The sequence below is a fragment of the Amyelois transitella genome, chromosome 17 (genome assembly GCF_032362555.1).
Source record: "Amyelois transitella isolate CPQ chromosome 17, ilAmyTran1.1, whole genome shotgun sequence".
NCBI lineage: Eukaryota > Metazoa > Arthropoda > Insecta > Lepidoptera > Pyralidae > Amyelois > Amyelois transitella.
Genome location: NC_083520.1, coordinates 8,836,736 through 8,856,388, shown reverse-complemented (window position 1 = coordinate 8,856,388; position 19,653 = coordinate 8,836,736). Strand labels below are relative to the sequence as shown.

Here is a 19,653-nt window from a genome sequence, read left to right as displayed (position 1 = left end):
GTGATATTATAAGAAAAAGGAAAGAGGCGTGATTTTATGTATGTATGTATATATGAATTTGATAAACTCCATTGCGAATTAATTGTTTGTAACTTTACTTTTAGGTCGCAGTTTCACTCGCGGTAAAATAAAATTCTCGTTATTCCCGTTCCAGTGGAGAAAATTCTGATAAAGTAGCCTGTGTTTGCCTCGAACTTTAACCATATTTATTCCAAGTTTCATAAAATTCAAATTAGCGGTTTAGTGAAAACGTGACAGACAAACAGTTAATACAAGCATTCTAATTCATAACATTTTCGCAAAAATTAGAATGTACATACATACATAAAATCACGCCACTTTCTTTCTTTTCTTCTTTAAAATCTTTCTTTCTTTATTAGAATGTATGTTACCAAAAATTTTTTTTTTAAACTCCAGATCGGTAACGCTGGTTCGTTTTCCTCGTTTCATAGATACATACAAAAACTCACGTCTTTTTCGCTTACGGGTTAAACAGAGCTAACAGTCTTTCACCTCACAATAACTTCATTCAGACACGCCACCTAGGTAAAAATTTTCGAATAAAAGACAAAAGTTTTTTTTTTCAACATTTTTAATAACTTATAACAGTGTTACAACTAGCAGTTAGTCACAAATTGCTCCTAAAATATATTTCCTATCGCTTATCACATGTCATACCACTTAATAACGGTAGAAGAAAAATATAATATGTAAATAAAAGTTGACTTCAAAAAATTAAAACATATAAATACCAAATAATACATTTCCTTGCATTTTGCACGTATATTTTAAGCACATATTATTTGAAGAAAAGTGTTATTGAAAATAAGTGAATCTATAAAGTAATAAAAAATAAAAACGACTAACAACATCTTCAAAAGTATTGTCTTATATAGTCGACGAAAACAAAATGTATGTGTAAAAGTGTAAATATTTCAAAAAAGATATGTCATATAGTAAGAATTGATTAATAAACGAAACTTATTTGTTAATATAAAGTTTACAAAATGGATAAAGTAATTCCTCCCACACATCGATCTATATAAAGCGCAAAGAATATAAATATTATAAATTATTTATTATTCGCGCTTAAACATAAAATCAAAATTGTCTATGAACTAGGAACGAATGAAAATGAAGATAAAAAAACCATCAAAAAATAACATTTGTTAAGCGTACATCGGAATCATTGTAAGCAGATTTATATTTAAAACTTAAATCATCAACAAGATATATCAAAGGAAATTCATTGAGATTTCGTAACGAACAATCCAAATTCGATTTTTTGGCACGGACAATAATCCATAATTATGTTAAAATACCATTTACAAAAATGTGCCTCATTTTTATTTCTCATATATTTATTTGTCAATGAGAATACAAAAACATCAGAAAGTTTTTAGAACAAAAAGACAAATAACAATTTTTTTATCAAAATTTTATGTATTTTTTTTATACATACTTGTTCCAAAAAAGATATATTTTATTTAATTTCCTAATAAATTCTTTAATTTTGAGAAAAAAAAAATTACTGTCATTCAATAAGTATCAACCAACCCATCAGCTTTTAAAGCTGTTTGTAAATAAATAATAAACAACCTATTATTATTACACTTATCATATAAAATAATTCATAACTATAAATTTGCGCAGCTGTAAAATAATTATTGTGACCATACTTTAAAGAGACAATTCAATTGCAAAATAAAATATTTGAGAGACGAATTTCGACATTTTAAGTGTACGCGTACGAATTTCAAAAAGGCAAATATTTTTATTTATTCAAAAGAGTGTGAAATTACCTCAACCTAATGACAACAGCTTTAAGCGTCCAAGGTAATAATTTCATAAGAAATATTTGTAACTTATTTTTGCGGACCTTACAAATGTATCGAATTATTAACTCGTATTTACTTACTGAATTGGCATCACATTTATTTCTTATACGCACAATATTGTCACTGCTTTACCCATTATGGGATAGGTAGTTTTTATAACCCTTTCAACACCAGTCTCATATTTATGGCGAAACAAATAGACAGTGACAGTCACGAAAAGAGTATACTCACTTCAAAAAAATTCACTCCCTTTATGTCATAAACAGCTGAACAAAACATTTCGTATAACAAGTTTTACATACAGACATGTACACTGACCTCTATAAGAATACACCTTTTTGTAAAACTGATTTTTTTTTGAGGCGTTTGGCCAGCGTTTAAAAAACCGTGGCATGGAAAGGGTTAATCAATGAAGCTATTTGTTGTCACCTATTCATATAAAAAAAAAACTATGATCTGACCTTTTGACAGTTTTCAAACTACCCTCATTACGTGAACTTGAAGTATGCGGCGTTCATTTGTTCCAGGAAAATGAACGTTAGAACTGTGTGTGGTCCCAGACGAGCGTAGTACGGGAGGAAGCCTTTCCATAGAGAGAATACCCCCTCGTTGCGCAGTAGGTTCGTGACCACGGCCACTTGACCTTCGCCTTTCGCGGCGTTTTGTATTCTGAAAGTTTATTGAGTAAATAGAAATCACATATTTGAGAAATCTAATTGAGTGCCGTGTGGTTCCCGGCGCCATTGAAAAAAAGAATAGGACCACTCCATCTCTTTCCAATAGATGTCGTAAAAGGCGACTAAGATAGGATAGGCTTACAAACTTGGGATTCTTCTTAAGGCGATAAGCTAGCAACCTGTCACTATTTGAATCTCAATTCTATCATTAAGCCAAATAGCTGAACGTGGCCATTCAGTCTTTTCAAGACTGTTGGCTCTGTCTACCCCGCAAGGGATATAGACGTGACTATATGAATGAACGAATAAATGATACTTTTAGGGGGTCAAGAAAGGGTGCGCTGTTAGAGAGCAAACGTGTGATATAGACGTGACCATATGTATGTTGAGAAATCAAAGGTCGGATCAAGAGTACCCAAAACCGACGAGCTTGCATGACGTGTTTTATGAATGTGGATGAAGCGAAAGAAGTGTGCAGGGATCGTGGCAAGTGGAAAGATGCGGGTCTCCGTCTACCCCTCCAGGAAAGAGGCGTGAATTATGTATGTATGCACGTATGTGTGACGCCCTCTGTGGCGCAGCGGTAGTACGCTTGTCTGTGACACCGGAGGTCCCGGGTTCGAATCCCGGTCAGGGCATGATGAGAAAAGAACTTTTTCTGATTGGCCTGGGTCTTAGACGTTTTATCTATATAAGTATTTGTTATAAAATATAGTATCGTTGAGTTAGTATCTGGTAACCCAAGTTTCGAACTTACTTCGAGGCTAACTCAATCAGTGTAATTTGTCCCGAATAATATTTATTTAATATTAATATTAATATGTTGAATAGAATTTTATATAAAAAAAAATTAATGTGTATATATATAGAAAAATATAATCACCTGGTCTTGATGATGTCCACAGGCATAGACGCGATCGTGGTGATGAGACCTGAGACCATGGACGCACAGAAATGGAGTCCAATGCCGTCCGGTACGTACGCGATGAAAATTTCGCGAGCCTGTAAATATACAACATTGCGTTTATATATGTATGTATATATATACAAAATTAAGGACATCCTGGCAAAGGGTCAGGTAAAGAGTACCCAAAACCGCCGAGCTTGCATGAAGAGAGTTATGAATGCGGATGAGGCGAAGGAAGTATGCAGAGATCGTGGCAAGTGGAAAGATGTAGTCTCTGCCTATCCCTCCGGGTAAGAGGCGTAATTTTATGTATGAATGTACGTTTAAACTTTAACAAACATACAGCTACATCCACTCCATCTCTTTCCCATCGATGTCGTAAAAGGCGACTAAGGGATAGGCTTACAAACTTGGATTCTTTTTAGGTTTGTCTACCCCGCAAGGGATATAGACGTGATTATATGTGATGTATATAACTAACTTACTGACCTGTGAATATGTACTCAGCTGAGCCGCATTCACGACCATGGCCCGCCCCACTGTGGGGGTCGCGCCCCGCCATAACTTCAATACACCTTCTTCTTTCACAATCCTATAAATAAATATTTTTATTTTTTTTAATTTCAATTGGCTCTCAAGCAAGACAACGTGAACATAAGATCAGAAAAAAAAACGAAGTGTTAACAATAAAATTGAAAAATTCTTCTATAAATATTTTCAAGCTAGAAAAGGGACAATGAGAAATCGAATTTGCTACATCGTATAGTCAAAAGTATTGGCAACTGTAATTATCAATTTTGAAATAAAAAAATAATAATAAAAAAAAAAAATTTTTCTTTGTATCAAGCCATTAAAACCAGTAGAGTTCGAGTCAGTGGCGAGTGGACGCTTAAAAATAGCCAAAACAATTAGTTTGTAAGTGTCAATCACATTTGTAACAAGATGGCGCCGAATGACAAACATTTAACATTGTATTAATAAGTTACGCGCCAACCATACATATATGTACCTGTAGATGTTTTGAAACAGTTTTCTAAAATATCTCGCCAAGACTGAAAGACCACATTCTGCTGAACATACATACATAAAATCACGCCTCTTTCCCGGAGGGGTAGGCAGAGACTAGAGACGACGACTATTGAATCCCAATCCGGATTATCCTGTCTACATTCAGATATGTAAGTTTATCTGCAGGCGACTGTACTAATGACTATTTTTGAAGACTCAGCACTAGTTGTTTGAGACAAATTTTCTGAATCTGAACTTCAAATCCATCATTGAAATGGTACCTGTGGATTTTCAGATTTCGACACACATGACTCTCTCTACTCCGTAAGGGATAATGACATTATATATGTAGGCATATATTCTGACAATTTGTCAAGCGGCCTAACATTGGGTTCGTAAAAATGACTAATGATTCTTTCGATAGCTTAGATGGCGATAGTCTCTGTAAAATATTTTTAAAATAGGTAATTGGTAGAAATTACCAATAGTATAAACAAACAAAAACAAGTATTTACTACAACTAGTTCAGTACAATCTTCATGTCGCGCAACACTGACTAACCTTATCAAGGCGTCTCCAACGTTCTTGTAGTTCCTCCTCTGTTCCTTGGGCAGTCTCCCGTCAGCCGTCATGCGGATGAGGGCCACCTCCGCCGGGGTGCCCACGAACGCGCCTATAGAACCCGCGGCCACACCCAATAAGGTTTTAATGCCGAATCCGGGGGCGGCGCCAGCATTTCGTCTGAAAACGTCCAAAATTTATTCATTTTCGTGCCGTGTGGTTCCCGGCACCAATGCAAAAAAGAATAGTACCACTCCATCTCTTTCCCATGGATGTCGTAAAAGGCGACTAAGGATAGTCTTACAAACTTGGGATTCTTTTTTAGGCGATGGGCTAGCAACCTGTCACTATTTGAATCTCAATTCTATTAATGATAGAAATATAGCCAAATAAATGAATGTGGCCATTCAGTCTTTTCAAGACTGTTGGCTCTGTCTACCCCGCACGGACCATAGTCGTGACCATATGCATATGTATGCATTTATTCATTTTCCACCACAATCTACACTACGTACCTATTTAAAGGCAATAAAAAAACTGGTAGTTGTAGAAGCTGAAATTAAGGATTGTCCTTGACTTTTCTACATGTATAATAGATTTTTTTAAACATATGTATATTCTATTTTATAAAGGCCTCTATAGACGAGAACTATTCAAAAGATGGTTATTAGTAATCCAAAATTCGAATTTTATATGCAGCAAAGAAAGAAATAAAAATTAAAAAAATGTTTATTTGGTACAAAATACAAATAAAAATATGACAATTTACATCCAAAAATGTACCAAAAAGTACTCTTCTTCTCCGCAAATGTCACAGTGTTAGCCCAGACGCTAGTCTACTCATAGATATATGCAGTAGTTTATATGCTTTACAGAATGCAAAATATCATGCTAACATAGTTTAGCTTCGCTATGAGCTCTAATTGGCTGTAAATGATAGTGCGTCAGTTACTACAGTCGGCAAAACAAAATATAGTTTTTTTTCATGTGTTTATCCCTAAAATACCAATGGATTGGAAGGGGGTGTGTCATATGATTAATTATCTATGAGTGTCAATGTCATTGTCAAGAGAATAAAACAGTTTGTAACGGAGATACAATAAAACAGTTTGTGATGGCGTCATCATGCAACTGAATCTCGAATGTGTTTTATTTCATAAATTCCTATATGAAACAGGGGGAGTTGTGAGAAATTAACGCTGACGTCATTTTGAATGTTTGATTCGATTATGTAGTTAATTTGAGCTTGTTTGAAATAGTTCCTTTATTTACTGGCCGTTGTTTCTTTTTGTATTTTAGACGAGACCACATAATTGAAAAAGGCGAAAATTGGCTTCAAAATGTCATCTCTTGTTTAAATAGAAATATTGTGAAAGTAAAGTCTACTTCGGACCTGACTAGCCACGTAATTAACCTATTTAGATCTTTTTCAAAATACAATTGAAATTGCTATTCTTGCGCTGACTGTACTTACCAAGTACTAACTAGTATAATAATTTAAACCAATGTCTTATTGTTGTAGACAGTCTGTAATATGAAACATAAACGAACCTTCTGCTTTTTAACATAAACATAATTGTTAGATACTAGTTTTAAACATAATTTAAGAACGAATGGACTAATTAATTAATAATTTTTTTCTCTTAAAATCAAAAAATCCAAACTAATATTATGGTGAAACTCTGTTTTTTTCGTCTTACATGTCAAAAAATACTGAACCGATCTCTATGAAATTTTGCGTAGATATAGTAAATAGAACGGAGAATTAAACATAGGGTACTTTTCACTCGGGTGCAAGCTAGTAATTAACATTTGTATATATAATAACATTATTTATGCCGAAAATCGCATAGCCAGAAACTCTTGTACGTTAATTTTTTTTAATAAAACGTAAATATGATTTTCTTTCAAATTGTTTCGAGTAATTTCAATGATTGAATATCTTTTTGAAATAAAAGCAAAAGTATTATGTTATTATTTTGTAAATTAACAAAAAAACCAGCGGTTGTTGTGATAATAATATACTTATTATTGTCTAAAAGATCGCCAGATATTACCCGTCAGGTCAAATCTTGCGCAATGAGAAACTAAACTATTTTTATCATACTGTAATATACATGTTATCATCAACATATAACATCGTCGGTTACTGATAACTGGCCACTTTTGTTTTAGTATGATCGTGCCCAAAAATAAAGTTAGCATGTGTTATCTGTACTATTTACACTTAGGTATCACACTATCTATTATAATCCAGCAATAACTTTAGTAAAATAAAAAGAGAACCGCCTCCAATTGATATCCTACTTTTTTGAAGACGGTTAAACTTCTAAAACCTTCTCTTTCTCTTCTGTGTATCAAACACTTTCCTTAAAACCGCATCAAAATCAGTTCAGCGAAATGCGAGATAATCGCGGACAAACATACAAAACATACATTTTCTGAGTATAGAAAAGTTTTCATACGATTAGAATATTTTATTTGCAAAAAATTAATGTAGAACACCGAAAACATTGCAGTTGGAAATACAAGAATTAGAAAAAAAAATTCTTTTTGTATCACAATTGATTACAAGATAGATTTGAATGAAATTGTGAAAATGATCTGGTGCCACAAAATTATTTTGTTAAGTTGCAAATGGTCCACGGGAGAACTGGAACGCATGCGTTAGGTATCTGAACCCTTTTTTTTGTATACTAGCTGCCGTTGACAATGGCAACACCTGATTTTAACAAAGCGGGCGAATGAGGTCGCTGACATCAGCTTTTGGATAATTAGTCCATCAATGTACACCTATGTCACCGAAAATTAACAAAAACCGCAAGTTCATAAATTTCCCAGGAAGTTTTAATTTCGTAGGATTCTGACTGAACGACTGATGAATTGTATTATTTTACGAGTACGTCAACATTTCCGTAAATTATTCCGTTACTCAATGACTGACGGACAACGCACAGTCGAAACTACTGAGCGTAAAAAGTTGAAATTTGCTGTGAAAATTCCTTTGAGCATGTAGCGGAGCACTAAGAGAGGATTTCCCGAAATTCCCGCGGGAATGGAAGTTAACGGGATTTTTCGTTTTACGTAGGCGGAGCCGCGGGCGCTCTCTAGTAGCAGATAATCTTTCTCAATGTAGGTAAGCGATGACGTGAATGCTAAAGTCTCTCAGGGGCAAAGACCAGCGTGTCTTTAAATAGATATTGATTTTATAAAGTGACTAGCTTTCCGCCCGCGGCTTCGCCCACGTGTAATTCGGTTATATATATAGCGTTTTTTAATGATCTCGACAGGGCTTTTTCTTCCACAGGCTGAAATCTTGTTACAACTGGAATTAAATATAGCCTGTGTTACTCAGGGATGATGTAGCCTCGTGATAGTTAATAGAAAATAAAATTCGGGTGTTTTATTTATGCATACCGATAACGCCGAGATTTATGGACCGATTTACGTGATTCTTTTTTTGTTCGGTAGAGTATACTTTCAAGTTGGTCCCGTTGTTACCTAGTCAGGATCTGATGATGGTATTCCAGGGAAATCAAGGGCAAACCTCAAATTTACAGGCATTTACGTTTTTGACAATTTCATAGATCTGTTTAAGTATTTGCGTCTGATAGTCATCATCCCATGTGAATGAGCTGATGATGGAAGGTACAACTCCTCAACGGTTAGGAGTTGAAAGAAAATTCTTACGAAGTTATACGTACATGTGAGGCTATTAGGTTGACCTGATAATAAAAAGTAAATCTCATTAACGTTAAGAATTTAGGTGAAAATGGATGCGGACAAATTTCGTCTCTTCACTTGTTTCCTTTTAGTGTTTGTATGGGTAGTGTTAACACAAAATAGGGATTTAAAGGCGTGATGTTATTAATGTTATGCATGTATGTACATAATTATGTATGTTATTATGTATGTTAAAGAGACGACTGAAAGTTGTCATACAAAGTCTTTTTTTTTAAGGATGGGAAATCATCAAATGACCTCTCCCGCTCTGGGTGGAACGGAAGGGAGTGTCAGACTTTTACTGACTAAAACCCACCTCGTTCCTTCAGTTGCCCTTTGCGTTCCGGGGCCACGGTATCTCGTTAGAACTTTCCCGCAGCCCCGGCTCAGTTTATCCCGTTTCCCCCCCTTGGGGGTTGACATTTCAAAAATCCCTTCTTAGTGCTCACTTATGTTACTAAAGGAACCTCTGTTCAAAATCTCAGACTCCTATACCGAGCGGTTTCGGCTGTGCGTTAATAAATCAGTCACCCAATCGCACCCCCTAAATCACGATTGGAGGTTAGTTTGAAAAAACTTATAATGTCAAACATATTTTCTTGCCTATGTACGTGTTCATGCCAAGTTTCAAGTTTATAAACCCAAGGAATAAGATTTTTCATAGAAACGTTTTTACCCCTTTTCCCCCCCTTGGGGGTTGAATTTCCAAAAATCCTTTCTTAGTGCTCCCTTACATATCCCAAGGAACCTACATTCCAAATTTCAGCTGTCTACGACCAGTAGTTTCGACTGTGCGTTGTCTGTCAGTCAGTCACTCAGTAACGGAAGAGTTTTATATATATAGATATTTGTATTTTAAATGTGTAGTATAGTGCCGTGCCCAGCACCAATAAAAAAATAAATAGGAAGCTTGGGATTCTTCTTTTAGGCGATGGGCTAGCAACCTGCCACCATTTGAATGTCAATTCTATCATTAAGCCAAGTTAGTTTTTGCGTGAAATAGTAACAAACATCCATACTGACATACTCACGAACTTTCGCATTTATAATATTAGTAGGATTAATAAGAAAGTTTTTTGTTCTATTTTTCCTCACTAATTATGTTTTTTGCCCAGTATTCAGAACCAGATCATTTGGCAACATTACGTCAGCAGGACTTTTTTCCCCCCAAAATTCCGATCGGTACCTAAAATTCTGAATTTCTTATGTATGTATTAGGCATTCCAATAACTTTGGCTGTAAACAAGGGAAGCGATTGTTTGTTTATCGACCTATTTATAATGCCGAGGTCGACCATTGCACTGCCGTAGTGATATTTATGCGTAGGCATTAGATGCATTTTCGAAGGCAAATGAAGAAATAATGGGCGAACAGATTCTGTTCTATTTTAACGAAAGAGGTTTCTGGTAGAGTTTGACTTTAAAAAAAAATTAATACACTTAATCTCTATTCGATCCGAAAAGGTCGTGAGCCTGAGTGTGACAAGTTTTTTTTTTAAATTTAGCAAAAAATTCCCCAATTCAATGAAAGTGGTAATTTCGCCAATACCTGTGTGTTTGAGAGCGGCTTTGAAAATTATCTAAAATTAATATGGGTATTTTTTTTGTACTCGACACGGATGTCGAGTACAAAAAAAATACCCATCTCCACCCATACCCATCCCATCTTTTGGATTTAATTGATCTATCTCGGAAGATAGATCAATTAAATCCAAAATCATTAATTTTTATCATGATCTGACCGGGTACCAAACCCAGGACCTGTAGATCAGAGGTAGGAATAAGAACACAAACGCTGCCGCTAAACAGGCTGACTACTTTATATTGAGTTTGAAGACTGCCTCTGTGGCGCAGCGGTAGTACGCTTGTCTGTGACACCGGAGGTCCTGGGTTCGAATCCCGGTCAGGGCATGATGAGAAAAGATTTTTTTCTGATTGGCCTGGGTCTTGGATGTTTATCTATAAGTATTTAGTATAAAATATAGTATTGTTGAGTAAATATCTAGTAGTAGTAGTACTTAGTAACTTACTTCGAGGCTAACTCAATCTGTGTAATTTGTCCCGTATATATTTATTAAAACAAAAAAATTATATTGCCTTTCTATCGCACTGACATATACCAATGACATTTTAACCATGAATAAACAAAATAATACTCACTCCTTATATGAGTCGAAGAGAATGTTGTAAACTCCAAGTCTAGTGGTCGTGTACGTAGCTTGTCTCAGCAGGCCTGCCGAGAGCCCTGCGTACAATGAAAAGAAGCCCTCTCTTGCCACGATCTCCCCGGCCACAGCAAACGATGTTCTCCCACCGCCGCTCAACTGCATTCGGGTTTTTATCAGATCCAACGGTTGTACTACGCAAGTTGCTGCCATGCTGGAATTGAAAAATGTGTACCTGTTTATTTATTCAATTTCTTTATGAGCTTGGCACTAGAACCATGTTACGAATTGTAGTTTGATTTGAACCTAAATCAAAATTGTATTTATTTTTAAAATTTCATATAAATAAATCTGAACAATGTATTCTCTAGTCCACATTCTATTCCAAGTTTGGATATTTGTGAAGTTGTTGAGAAATGCTGCAGTACAGTTTGTTACTCCTTCTTCTGCACTGACGCCTTGGAAGCGGTAGTAGACTTAGTGGTAAGTAATTTATTTGATGTCAACCAATGTTGTGAAACCAAATATATGACAATTATTAAGCAATATGAAGTATCCTATAATAATGAATAAAAATTTTGCTTTACAGCTAAAACCTGACCCTTTCAGTCTATTCAAGATTTCCTGTAAGTCCCCTTACAGGAAATCTCTCACTTAAAGACGTAATAATATATATATTTATTTACTAGCTGTTATACGGACAACTTGGTAAACTTTGTATTTGTGGATTGTTATCTTGGATTTCTATTGATTAACAGAATATACTTGAATGGCTGAATAACATTATGCTTAGGCACAATGTGGAGGTGGTGAAAGATATACCTACAAGATCTCACGGAAACTCTTCCTGTTGCATACATACATATCATCATGTCTATATCCCTTGCGGGGTAGACACTGATAGGCCACGTTGAGCTGTTTGGTTTGTTTGGTTTTTTTTTGCAAATAAATTTATTTGCCTGTTGCAATTAAATTTATTTGCCTTCATTCAAAAAATTCACTCATGTTGTTAAGGTCAATACTGAAAAAATGCCTAAAACTTGTACTGGTTAAAAATAGCAACAATCACTTCATGACCTTTGCGGCCCATTGATCTGAATATTGTGCTGTTTGGAGGTATTGATTTTGATTGTCAGTCAGTAAAGATAAAAATATAAAATTACTACTACACAGCTAGTTCTAAAGAGAGAGTGGGATGATCAATTGAATAGAAAAGAATCATATAAGAAGTCTCAAGGTTACAAGACCAAGAGGAAGATCACAAATGAGGTTAAAGATCAACCTGAGAGATACCAGGCAGAAACAGGATCTTAACTGCTCAAAAAATGATAATTGGAAACAGTTAAAGGTCATATTGGTAGAGTGATTGAAGAAGTTCTGATGACACAGGTTCAGGTGAACAAGGACTCCTGGGCATTCCCATGACAGTAAAGCCTCGAGTAGTTATTACATAACCTGAATTTTTATCAAATAACTCCACATGCTTATCAAGGTCATCAAGGTTGTTTTATCCTATAACTATTGAGTCTTTAGTGAAAGGAAGGTTCTAAGCCTTTGATCCCATTGATAATAAATGTCGTCGCGATTTTCTAATTAAATAATGTGCATATAAAATTTATAATTTAAGATTTTGGTACCAATATAAAATAAAGACAAGATTCACTTACCCAGCAAGCCCACCAAAAGCGAATTTCAGACCATTTGGAATATATCGTTCCTTCGGTGCTATTGCAGAATTTTGAGCCATTATGAGTTTTAAATTTATATGTAGCTCCTAAGTAGCGCCTGCGGTTGTCACAAATTTTGGTGAGCCACTAATTTAATAAGCCTCAACGGTTCAGGCATAAATATAGTCTAAGAAGTCTGAATTAGCATGGAATTTAATTCAAAACTAAAAGTAAAGATCACAATCACAGAAAATTAATTCCACAATCTGTAAGACCAAAACATCCGTCCACGGTCAGACTGCTGGCTCAGTTAGTAGCTGGCTGTATGTCAGTCACTAATGTGATGTATTGTTGCTATGCTGATCTGACATTGACAACTCTGCTGACAGAAAAAGACATGACATGACGACACTTTGGTATAAAATAGTCTTGCCAGTTTGTGATCAACTAAAAAATGCGGTGATGCACTTTTTTACTACTTCCATGTCATGAAGAACTTGTATCCAAAGCCGTAAATACTAGTAATATCGATTATCCCTAGGAATACATATGGTTGGCTACAGCATTAATTTGAACTGTGATTTTGTAAAATATACCGGCACATAGTAAATTGAAAATTGTTGTTAGTCTTTTACTACTTAATACTTAAACAAACTGTTATTTGATAAAGATTAGGAATTGAAAGAATTTTTTGTTTGAAAGTTTACAAGCTACCCACTTTGTTTCTTTTTTGAAGGTAAGTAATGTTTGCATCATTGCAGGCATGGTCAACGATTGTTAAAGTACCAACTTTCTCACAATGTATAATCATCTCCTATCGACTAAAAAATTATCCATTTACAGATTATTCTTCTTGGTTGACAAAATGAGTAAGTATTTCAAAAACATTGAATTATTATCTAAAGGTGTTCTAGATGCTATGGAAGTAAATAAAGATGATGCAGATTACCTCGCCAGTGTAGCTCTATCTGCACTTAAAGTGATCACTTATGCAGACCAGATTGAGGCAAAGAAAAATAAAACTGAATCTGATCATTACCGTAAACAAGGGGAGAGAGATTACAGTAATTGCTATTTGCAGCGAGCTCTAATATACTACAATAGAGCCTTAGCATATGCACCTAATGATTCATTGGCACAGAAATTAGCATATAGAGGCAGATCTGCTGTTCTTCTCTCGGCTAAATTGTATAAGGCTAGTGAAAAGGATTGTACCACGGCATTGGGTGTAGATTGTGAAACACCCAAAGATGTTTTTGAAGATATAAGACAATTGAAATTCAAAGCTCTTAGTCAGATGAGGACAGATGACATCCGTGCTGAACATAATCAGGAGTTGAGGTAAGCTTGTATAACTCTTTTAAATTGACATTGACAACTTGTGGAGTTTTGTTTTATTGAAACATGAGTTTTATTTTTATGTATAATCTGCCTGTGTCAATCTGCCTGATGGTGAGCAAGATGAGGACATCAATATGTATTCTAATTCTTTTTGTGATTTCAGGAGAAGTGCAGATGAGTTTTACCGATTGAAAAGTCATCATGGTAGTATACCCTGCGCCAGTGCCGACATAGATGTAGTCATAGAGTCTGGGGTCCCCAAAGTGATTGCAAAAAGGGATATTGCTCCCAGTACATTAGTGGTACTTGAGAAGGCATTTGTAAGTTGGGCTCCCAAGAATCCAGACCAATACTTCAGCTGCTATTATTGTCGCAAACTCGATCTTAACTTGTTTCCATGCAAAGGATGTGTGGCTGCCCTGTTTTGCAGCAAGGAATGTGAGGAATCTTGCTTAAAAGAGTATCATTCTGTTGAATGCAAAATTATTGGGAAGCTCCAGAATATTAAAAATGATGAAATATGGTTGACCCGAGTAATCATAAAACTTAGAAATATGTGTTCTTCTTGGGAAGAGTTCGTAGATTTATCTCGAGACTTTGGAATGAACAGAATGACACAAGATACAATAAAAGACATATTTGATGGCACAAACCCCAAATCTGTTTTTAGTTTTGATAACAGCCGCCATTTTGTTGATGGTGCTGTTTTTCAAAATAGCTTTCCATGTGCTATGATTTTGAAAGAACTACTGAATTTGCAAACATTTTGCCCTAAGAATGTGAGAAGCAAACTAGACTCTATGATGGCCACTGCCAGGATTCTGATGAGTCTTTCTTTGTATAGCCATACAACAACACTGAATCTTATCACTGATGTTAGTGATTCAGTTGGAGTTGGTGTACACACAAATGGACATAGAGGACTGTTTCCATTTATAGGAAAGATGAAACATAGCTGCGTGCCAAATGTTCAGAAGGTTTGCATAAACGATTCAATTGCTCTGGTGGCGACAGAAACTATTCAGGCTGGTACTGAACTAACAGTGACACATGTGTGAGTAGACTTTTAAGGTTCCCACTTTTCACACAAGTACATGCTCTCAGTCATTGCAATATGTACACATATACATAAGTGATGAAACAGTACTTATTATCCTTTAAAAAAATAATACTAATAAAAATAAACTTTACATTAGTTAGTAAATGGTTTTTGACTAACATGCTATGTAAAAAAAAAATGTCAAATCTTTTATAAGAATTTGAAAGCTTAACTAATTCTGCATGTACAATACTTACACAAAGAGTAAGATTTTCCGAAGCGTCGGGAAATATGGAAAAAGGTTCATGATTATTTTTTGTTTTCAGATGTCATTGGTTGGAAAATACGGTGAGCAGAATTGAGAGGAAAAGAAGCATTTTTATGGAATGTCATACAGTATGCTCCTGCTTTGTGTGCACTGCCAGCCAAGACGATTGGGACAAAAAATACAGAGAGGCACAGATATCTGAATGTTTGAAGAAACGTGTAGTTGACAGTTTTAATTGCGAACTAAACATAATCTTTGGCAAACCTGTAAAAACATTGTTTCAAGAAATGTACCAACTGGTGTCTGATTTACGCTATGAACTATTTTCAAATGAGTATGAAATTGCTTACCAAAGGCTTGGGAGCCTTCATGCTTATATGCTGAATAAAAAGTTGAACAATATGGTTTTGGGTCTGGATATGTGATGTTCTTTTGGTTTTATTTTTCTACTATTTTAATTGTATGTGTGTGTATGTTCTCAAAATATTTGTGTGTCATGAATAAAATTATTTTATCGTCATTACTGTTTTTGCCTTCATTAGTCTCTGAACGGTTCTCCGAACGCCAATGGCAAAATTTCCTTTTTAAACTGTTTGAGCTACTACAACTAGCTGTTGCCTGCAGATTTGATTCCTTGATAGAAGAAACTAAGAAACTAGTAAGGTACTCTTAAATGAACTGCCACTCTAGCGGGTTGCAATGTGATGCGACGCGACGCTGCCTTCCCGCCCAGAGTGAGTGATTCATAGGTAGTAAAATTTATAAATAATTTTGTAAATGTATAACAAACATTTACAAAGCGAAACTTCATATTAATCACTAGTAAGCTGCAAAGTAGTATTAACATACCCAGTTCCTAAGGGTTCAGCCATAAATTTTTTTGAGGAAGTTAAAATACAGAATCATATTTTTTAAATAAAGTACCTAAATATTGTAATATGCTACCTATGAATAGTTATTTATATAAAGTCTGATGTGTTTAGGTATTTTTTATTTACTTACATATTAATACATTATAATTGACCACTTCCGAACTTTTTTGACATATCCAGACTTAATTAAGAGGTAGATTCTTCTATAGCCTCCTTATATTGTTCGCACCAATGCTCAGGTGTTTTATCAAATGCCTGAAAATAATTAATTTAACATTAATTAATGAGATACTAGGTATGCAATGCAGGCTACATCTTTCCACTTCCCTGCATACTTTTATTTGGCCTGTCTTGGATGTTTATATAAGCATTTATTATAAAATATGAGTTGTTTCTTGTAACACAAGTTTCGAACTTACTTCAAGGCTAATTTAATCTGTGTAATTTGTCACGTATATATTCATTTATTTATTTACCTAATAATCCTGAGATCATTTACGTACCTGTGCCATTTTATTAAGAAGGAATAGCTTGGGTACTTCTTCTACCGCTCTCTGTCCCCACTCAAATACATGCCTTGTAAGTTCACCATCACCAACCTGAAAATGTACAAATATAGAAGAGAATAGATTTATTTTCAAAATTAATAAATAAATAAATAAATATATACGGGACAAATTACACTGATTGAGTTAGCCTCGAAGTAAGTTCTAGACTTGTGTTACGAGATACTAACTGAACGATACTATATTTTATAATAAATACTTATATAGATAAACATCCAAGACCCAGGCCAATCAGAAAATGTTCTTTTCTCATCATGCCCTGGCCGGGATTCGAACCCGGGACCTCTGATGCCACAGACAAGCGTACTACCGCTGCGCCACAGAAGCCGTATTAGATACAAGTTATCACTTATTGACGTCACATTACTTTAAGCTAATTATAACTACTACATACATACATACATATAATCACGTCTATATCCCTTGCGAGGTAGACAGAACCAACAGTCTTGATAAGACTGATAGGCCATGTTCAGATGTTTGGCTTTATGATGGAATTGAGATTCAAATAGTGACAGGTTGCAAGCCCATCGCCTACGAGCTAGCTATAGCCTTTACCACCAGCAGTTAATGCACCTTTAAATCAGTAATAGAATTATCAAGATCAGGTCAGTATTTCAGAATACTGCTGACATCAACGTACAGCCCAAACTGCTAGGTCTAGCTATGATTTTCTTATGTGGCCTAGGAATATACTAGAGTATTGTGAACACAAGTGCATCACAGTAAAATTGAACCTGGGTACTTTACCCTTGCAAGTTAGACATGTATCTTATCCACTCAATACTCCAGACAAGACAATTTACTAAATAAAAAAAAACAAGAACATGTTATTTCTTACCTTTGAATATTGAAGATACATTTGCCTTGTGAAGGTGCTTGTTAAAATCTTTCTGACTCCATGGTCATTTTCTTCCATCAATCCAGCTTCCGACAGGAATTTCCACATGTCATCTGAAAAAAAAATGTCATTTATAAAATCCACAATTGTGGTTCTCAGCACATTAGAATAGAACCACTCCATCTGTTTTCCATGGATGAGACTTATTTGCTTACTTGAGATGCTTTTAGGCGATGGGCTGGTAAACTACTATTATTATTGAGGACATGTGCACAGGTTTCATCATGATGTTTTCCCTCACCCTAAGAGCATTGGAGCAACTTTAGAAATCTAAATAATACAAAATAGGAATTGTTACCTTCCTTTACAGGACCTCCAGTCATGAAAATGTGCATGAGGGCTGCAATTAGCAACCTCCTATGTAAAGGATCTATACAGGTTGGAGTCAGAGATTCACATTCTTCATTTAGAACTACAATATACTGTATACCACTTTTAGCTTCAACTTGAACTAATTTGTAGCCATAAACCTAAGGGAAAAGACAAATGATGAAATTTTTAAGAAATTATAGGCATAGATTTCTTTATAAAAACAAATTTATAGTGAAGACACACAGACTATTAAGTGGTATTGTGGTGGATTCATTCTTTGGTGTATGCAGGGTTTTGTTACAATGAGCTGTAATTATCAACATAAGAGTCCTTGTTCCACTACTAATAAATCTGTGGACATAGTGTTATTCTCCTCAGGAATAGTGTTGGCCAGATAAACCCGTGGGTTTTATAGTGCGTAGAAAAAAAAATCACCTGTTTCAATATCTTGTTAGCTTCAACAAGAACACTTTTAACTTGATTTGCAGGTGTCTGAGTAGTGGTGGTCAAATGTTTTAAGATTTCTGCTCGTTTTATTGGAAACTTGCTGCTTTCCCGGCAAATAATATATCGAACGCATTCAGTTACTGCTTCTTCGTCCACAGATTCTTCGGCATCTGCGGTCGATCTATTTGTTCTTCGTTGGCTCATTCTTGAAGAAGGAATTCAAAATAATTAATACTGTAATTATATAAAACTAGAGAGTTTTATCAAAAACGGAAATTAAATCAACATTTAAATAAAACAATTTTAAACCAAAAAGAGATTATGTTCTAAACAGTAAACATGACAAAAGACGTCTGACGTAACTCTTGACAGCTGACTATTTTTGTTTTTTTTTTTAATATGAAGACGAAAGCGTACATATTTGGACTTCATTGGACATTTGTTTTCAAACTAAATGTTATAAAATCAGGTTTGGGCTCCTTTGTGCGTGACCATTTTATGATTAAATAACCTGTCGTCGCTGTAAGATAACTCGGGGCAATCAGGCAATGTTTTAAATCTGTGGTGCAATCAAATAAATATATTGGAGGGGTTAAATGGTTATAAATGCTTTATCGAAATAGAGTGATGATTTTTACTCAAGTAAGTTATAGCTCTGTTATTTCCAGATGATTTGTTGCTAACTGAAAAGAAAACATTATGAAATAATCGTTAATCTATCTACCTATTTCAAAATATTGCGCAATCGACGACGTGTCCGTATTCGTTCACACAAAAACGTTATGTCTTGTTCTACGTAATAAAGTTTAGATAAGTAATGATGAAGAGTCATAGTGACCTGCCCACCCATTTCGTCATTATTTGTAAGTGCTGATAAAAAAAAAGAATTGTTCCATACTTGAAAGATATAAAAAAAAATATTAAAATCTTTATAAGACCAACCGAAGCCATAAATGTGATTTTAGAAATTCTGTCTGTATGTTTTTTTTTTGCATAACGCATTACAATGACGTAGTTATTCGCTCGTCACGTAGTAATTCCGAAAATTATACAAGTAGGTACAAAGCCACGGGAAAAGTATTATTAACTTTCTCACATCAGATTTTTGTTTCACGGGTTTGCTTTTCCCATTCTTCAAATAAATTAATCCTAATACCTACATGTTATTAAAATTGTCAGGAACATCCAGGAGGTCTGTTTGTTGTCATATCCTACCAAATTCTCATCAACTACAAAAAAACCAATAATTATTACCTATTGGTTTGTTTGTTGTTGATGAGAATTTGGTAGGTACTTACACGGGTAGAAATATCCTGTAATATAAATAGTACCTACTTAATATGTAATTTTTTTATTCTGAAA

At 34.9% G+C, this 19,653-nt stretch overlaps 3 protein-coding genes across 4 annotated transcripts; 1 reads left to right on the top strand and 2 right to left on the bottom strand.

Annotated features, from left to right (window-relative positions):
- Positions 1–585: 585 nt before the first annotated feature.
- Positions 586–13,025, bottom strand: LOC106138836 (mitochondrial 2-oxoglutarate/malate carrier protein). Its single transcript, XM_013340121.2, has 6 exons — positions 12,546–13,025; positions 10,874–11,092; positions 4,992–5,171; positions 3,912–4,014; positions 3,399–3,517; positions 586–2,507 (listed from the first exon to the last, which is right to left on the bottom strand). The coding sequence occupies exons 1-6, from the start codon at positions 12,623–12,625 to the stop codon at positions 2,327–2,329; spliced, it is 882 nt and encodes a 293-aa protein (XP_013195575.1). The 5' UTR covers positions 12,626–13,025; the 3' UTR covers positions 586–2,326.
- LOC106138835 (SET and MYND domain-containing protein 4-like) lies at positions 12,999–15,972 on the top strand. Its single transcript, XM_013340119.2, has 4 exons — positions 12,999–13,281; positions 13,389–13,886; positions 14,050–14,940; positions 15,252–15,972. The coding sequence occupies exons 2-4, from the start codon at positions 13,411–13,413 to the stop codon at positions 15,616–15,618; spliced, it is 1,734 nt and encodes a 577-aa protein (XP_013195573.1). The 5' UTR covers positions 12,999–13,281; positions 13,389–13,410; the 3' UTR covers positions 15,619–15,972.
- Positions 15,973–16,169: 197 nt separating this feature from the next.
- LOC106138837 (non-structural maintenance of chromosomes element 3 homolog) lies at positions 16,170–18,657 on the bottom strand. 2 transcript variants are annotated; one of them, XM_013340122.2, is made up of 5 exons: positions 18,280–18,656; positions 17,831–18,002; positions 17,473–17,585; positions 16,569–16,664; positions 16,170–16,320 (listed from the first exon to the last, which is right to left on the bottom strand). In XM_013340122.2, the coding sequence occupies exons 1-5, from the start codon at positions 18,493–18,495 to the stop codon at positions 16,252–16,254; spliced, it is 666 nt and encodes a 221-aa protein (XP_013195576.1). In that variant the 5' UTR covers positions 18,496–18,656; the 3' UTR covers positions 16,170–16,251. The 2 variants fall into 2 exon arrangements, with proteins under 2 accessions (XP_013195576.1, XP_060804903.1); XM_060948920.1 differs by lacking the exon at positions 16,569–16,664 and having other exon boundaries at positions 18,280–18,657.
- Between the last annotated feature and the right edge of the window lie 996 nt (positions 18,658–19,653).

Coding starts and splice junctions, on each gene's coding strand:
- LOC106138837 (XM_013340122.2), bottom strand. CDS start 18,495: ATGAGCCAACGAAGAACAAATAGATCGACCGCAGATGCCGAAGAATCT. Junction 18,003..18,279: donor CTAACAAGATATTGAAACAG/GTGATTTTTTTT, acceptor CTTTTCCCTTAG/GTTTATGGCTACAAATTAGT. Junction 17,586..17,830: donor TGGAGGTCCTGTAAAGGAAG/GTAACAATTCCT, acceptor TTTTTTTTTCAG/ATGACATGTGGAAATTCCTG.
- LOC106138836 (XM_013340121.2), bottom strand. CDS start 12,625: ATGGCTCAAAATTCTGCAATAGCACCGAAGGAACGATATATTCCAAAT. Junction 5,172..10,873: donor CTCTTCGACTCATATAAGGA/GTGAGTATTATT, acceptor GGACGTTTTCAG/ACGAAATGCTGGCGCCGCCC. Junction 3,518..3,911: donor AGCTGAGTACATATTCACAG/GTCAGTAAGTTA, acceptor GTATATTTACAG/GCTCGCGAAATTTTCATCGC.
- LOC106138835 (XM_013340119.2), top strand. CDS start 13,411: ATGAGTAAGTATTTCAAAAACATTGAATTATTATCTAAAGGTGTTCTA. Junction 13,887..14,049: donor GAACATAATCAGGAGTTGAG/GTAAGCTTGTAT, acceptor TTGTGATTTCAG/GAGAAGTGCAGATGAGTTTT. Junction 14,941..15,251: donor GAACTAACAGTGACACATGT/GTGAGTAGACTT, acceptor TTTTGTTTTCAG/ATGTCATTGGTTGGAAAATA.